The sequence below is a fragment of the Myotis brandtii genome, unplaced genomic scaffold, assembly GCF_000412655.1.
Source record: "Myotis brandtii unplaced genomic scaffold, ASM41265v1 scaffold388, whole genome shotgun sequence".
Classification (NCBI taxonomy): domain Eukaryota; kingdom Metazoa; phylum Chordata; class Mammalia; order Chiroptera; family Vespertilionidae; genus Myotis; species Myotis brandtii.
In genome coordinates, this window is record NW_005364882.1 from 47260 (window position 1) to 51987 (window position 4728).

Here is a 4728-nt window from a genome sequence, read left to right on the forward strand (position 1 = left end):
GTCATAGGTTCGCCATCACTGTCCTAGGGCCTGCAGGGGAGAGCTATGGCTCTGTGGTCACTGAGCCCAGGTTACTGAATGAAGGTCCTGGGTTCCATATCAGTCAAGGTCATGTACTGGTTGGCGGCATGATCCCCGGCCCTGGTCCGGGAAGAGAGAGGCAATTATGAGAGGACAGACAAAAGACTCAGAAGGAGGGATCACAGGGGAGGCAGATGTTATTCCTGAGCTCATGAGGTCTCTTCAGCGGATTTGAAGCAGACAGTGCCAGAGGGGCTTGCTCTGTGTGTGATTTTGAAAAGTTTCTCTTTTCTTTTTCCACAGGAGGTTCACAAGTCCATAGCCAAGCCTGAAAGACGTGAAGGTCTTAGGTGGTGTGGCCAATGGCGGATCGTCACCCAGAATGGGGGCCCTGCAGACCCTTGAAGGTTCAAAAAGTGAAGCAGCCACAGAGGGCCCAGGTGGCATGCAAGTCTTCCCCACCTGTGCAGGACCATCCCAGGGTGAGTAGAAGCCTGGTTCTAAGGGGGCTTGGAAATGTGGGTGACAGAGACAGGGTTAGGACAAAGCAAGTTCTGTGTCCATAAGTGGGGTGTCCTTTCCCAAGCAGGTCCCCTAACCTAGGCCATCCTCACCACTCTGACTGGTCCCTTCGGATATGCAGGCACAAACTTCTTAATAGTGTTCTGTGTAGCCTGTTTTTTGTCCATAACTTTTCATTTGGTTCTGTATATGAATGCTTTTCCCTTGCATCCGTTCTCCTATGTTCCTTCCAAACTAGCCTGGGCTTTGGGATCCACCCTAATACCTTGAACAATAGCTACCTGGGGAGCCCTCCCTGGTGTGACCAATATTTGACCTCTGTCAATCTGTCTCCCTTCTTCCCCTTTAAAATGTGCCCGTGTTTGAGCTGAATCTCTCATCTCCTTCTCTCCCCCAGGTGAGCTGTTGGAAATGCGGGGCCTTTGGGCCCAAGGCAAGCAGCCTCAGGTGTCCCATGAAGCGTCGGAGTGGGGCCCTAGCCCCCCATGCCCTTGGCTCCAGTGTGATGAAGGAGAGCCAGAATCCATGGACTCCCAGGGACCTGAGGAACCGAGTGCTCATCAACAAGGCTGTTAGGTTGACCCAGCAGAGAGTTCGGTGAGTATCATGAGACAGTGCAGCCAAACTTTGGGGGAAATCTAGGGAGCCCGCACCCATTACCTCTCACTATTTGCATTGCCACCTCCAGGTTAAGACAGGGACCTGGAGAGAGTGAGAAAGCTGCCCGTGGCCTCCATGGGTCACAATCAGAGTTTCCATCCCTCCCTGAGAATCACTGAGGTTGAATTGTGGTGGAGGTGGGGTTAGACATGTTGGATCTCTGCCAAGGACAGGCAGAGAGAGATAATGGAGGGGGAGGAAAGTCCTTTGTGCAACATCCTTTTGTGCCTCCAGGAAGGGGTAGGATCTGAGATGATCAAGAGCAAGTCTAGTAAATGCACAGAGCCTCCCTCCCTGGAACACACAGACACAGGGAAAGGGACTGGGCCATGGGAAGGCTTGTTTCCTTGGGGACAGGAAATGGAGGGACTCATGTCCCATGCTCTGTCTGGCAGGCATGAAGAACAGAGACGTGCTCTGCGCCAGAGATTACCCAGGAGAGCCCCGGGAGGACACCAGCAAAACTGGAAGGACAAGTCAGAATCCTGTGACTACGTGAGGGTGAGTGTCCCCAAGTTCTTGGCTTCTTATTGCATCCGGGTCACAAACTCCCCTTGAGATTCACTTCCTGGTGAGAGTCCTGTGGAGCAGGTTTTGTGTTCAAATCTTTGCCTGTGGGTCTAAGTATACCTGCTGAGAACTGTATGCCTTTCCCCAAGTTCCTTCCCAACTAATATGGAATTCGGCATGCTCCACATCTTAGTAACAGGCACCAGGTGAGCCCCGTGTTTATGTCACTCTCTGTAACCCATATTCCACCTCCATAAATCTGTCCCCGTTTCCTTTCAAATGTGTCCCTGCTTTGTGCTGACTCACTGACCTCCTTCTCTCCCCGCAGGTGAGATGCTGGAACTGCAGGGCCTTTGGGCACAAGGCAAGCAGGTGTCCACTGAAGCATTGGAATAGGTCCCCAGTTCCCCAGGCTATGGGCTCCAATATGATGAAGGAGAACCTGAAACCATGGAATCCCCAGGTCCAGCGGAACCCAGGACACCTTAACAGGGCTGCTAGGGAGACTGAGCAGAGAGCATGGTGAGCATTGTGGGAGGCTGGAGAAAACATTGGGGCGGAATCTATGAAGCCTGTGTCCTTACCTCTACGCTGTAAGCCTTGCCATCTCCATTCAAAGACAGAGACACAGAGAAAAAAAATCCTTATGTCTTCACCAGTCACAATCCCAGTTTCATACAATTCCTGGGCAATCAATGAGTGTGAATAGTGGTAGGGTTGGTGCTGGGAACATCTTTAATCTACAAAAGTGTCAGGCAGAGAGGAAACGAAATAAAGGAAAGTCCTTCATGAAAAACCCAGGTGGGTTCCTTGGGGAGGGGATCTGAGAGATGGCAAGGGCCAGTCTCTGGCAAATGCACTGGGCTTGGCTCCCTGGATCACAAGAAGTGGTAAGGGGTGTGGGCACAGAAAGGTTCACCTTCATTGGAGAGAATAAATGGAGTGTCTCACATATCATGTTGTGTCCTGCAGGCATGAAGAACAGAGAGAGGCTCCTTGCTGGAGATTTCCCTGGAGACCCACTCAAAGGCCCCAGAAAAACTGGAAGGAAGAGACAGAACCCTGTGACTATGTAAGCGTGAGTGTCCCCAGGTGCTGGGCTTTTTATTGCATCAGGGTCACCCTACTTCCCTCCTTGTCTTCTTTCTGAGGGAATGGTGAAAATTCTAGGGGAACCCACATGGTTTCTATAGTATTATTTACTAATTCATTTTTCTTGGTGTCTTTTCAAATGCCTACATGTGCATGTGTCTCAATAATACAGGATGAGGCAAAAGTGGGGTTACAGCATTCCTTTGGAAAATGGTAAAGTAATAAATCACAATACAGCAATGAACTCTGTGTTTCATGAACCTAGAACTGTAACCCTACTTTTGACCAACCCTCTAAGCTGATGGAGGGCATGGGTGTGGTCTCATTAGATGTTTCCACAAGGCACCACCCCTTGCGGGAAACAAGGCATCATGAAATCAGAATCCCTTCTCCCAAATTGCCCACCCAAACTCATTTGTCCCCAAACTGCCTTCACAATAAAAAGCCAAGAAGTGTCCATTCCCTGGAAGAGGCTAGAAAAGGCTTGTTTCCACTTCACTAACAGGAAACAGCTGTGAGAACCTTTGTGTTCTCCCTTCTGATGTGACAAAAGATATCAAGGGGACAGTGTATCTTTTTTCAGACCCAGCTCAAGGATCCATCTTCTTTACATTCATTGATGATTTATCCCATGCAGTCCATATCTTGTCTTAAGATCTTTTTGTCATTGTTGTTGGTTTAATTTTATTTTCTACTTGATAGTGAGAAAATTCTAATGTGTAACATCAGTGTTGCGTCTCTTATAGGATCCACACACGCAGAGACCCTATCAGAACGCCAAGAGGAAATATGTGCAAGATATCACCCCTTGGTCACCGAAAAGGAAACATGTCATGACATGCTCAGCAACTCCCATCAAAGGTGTTGAGAGAAGTGCCTGCTTACCTCCTGTACCAAAGAATGGACAGGAAGGGCCTGTCACAGACTCCCCTCATGCAGAAGGCACACACTTTGTCCAGGATCCCAGCCACAGTGTCCATGAGGGGGACAACAGGCCCCATTCTGCCTTCAGCACCCAGGACCTGGACCAAGCCCTCATCCACCAGCCACAGGCCAAGTTCCCTGATGGGAACTCACACAGCATCCAACATGCTGCTGCACACAGTGTGGGCCAGGACTCTGATCTCATCATCAAGGTACCTGGCAAGAGAGCTGCCCAGACCTCCAGCCAGACCTACCAGAAGCCCACAAAGAAAACCAGACTCAGCCCCAGCCTGAAGAGCACCCAGAGACCAGACCTCCAGCCGCAGCACAAGGGCCATCTCATCAAGACTCTCCAGCCCTGCCATGTGCCCCAGTTCCCACCAATTCCCCAGGTTCGAGGCCAGCCCCTCAGAATGGTCTTCACGACATTAGACAAAGGCCAGTGGAGCTCCAGGTGCATGACACCTCCATCCCTCCCTCCTGCTGAGATGCTCACGGCTGCTGCTCAGATCCCTCCCACCACTGAGAAGTCAGAGGCACTCTGTCCCTGTGTCTCCTTGAGCATCCTCCTTGAGGCCCTTCAGCTGTCCTCTTCCTCGAAGAAGGTGATGGCCAATGAGACACTCCATGTCAGGGAAGACATGTTCCTCAGCCCCAGGCCACTTGGAGTTGCCTGAGGAATTAGAGAGGGGAGATCACTTGGAGAAAATGTTTCTGGGGAATCAGAGCTTCCCTTCTGTGCTGTGTGGACAGAGGGTGGGAACTCTGATCAAGCTTGGGACACAAGGGCTCAGTTATTGGACTTTAATTACTTAGATGTAGTGACATTTCAAGTGGTACTTTTATAATATACTGTAGTTCGTGCTTATTGAACTGGTAAGGAAGTAGAGTTTTAGAATTTTTCATCCATTGTATGTAAAAGTAAGTTAAGTTGCAATAATTGCCCTTAAGTCTAATGGAAATAGGAAGCTTTGTAATGAATCTGTATCAGGTGTGAAC

General features: G+C 49.9%; 1 protein-coding gene across 1 annotated transcript; it reads left to right on the top strand.

Moving 5' to 3' along the window:
• Positions 1 to 383: 383 nt before the first annotated feature.
• FAM90A1 (family with sequence similarity 90, member A1) lies at positions 384 to 4406 on the top strand. The gene is made up of 6 exons (XM_005872677.1): positions 384 to 503; positions 941 to 1140; positions 1599 to 1704; positions 2042 to 2235; positions 2686 to 2791; positions 3552 to 4406. The coding sequence occupies exons 1-6, from the start codon at positions 384 to 386 to the stop codon at positions 4404 to 4406; spliced, it is 1581 nt and encodes a 526-aa protein (XP_005872739.1).
• Positions 4407 to 4728: the final 322 nt, after the last annotated feature.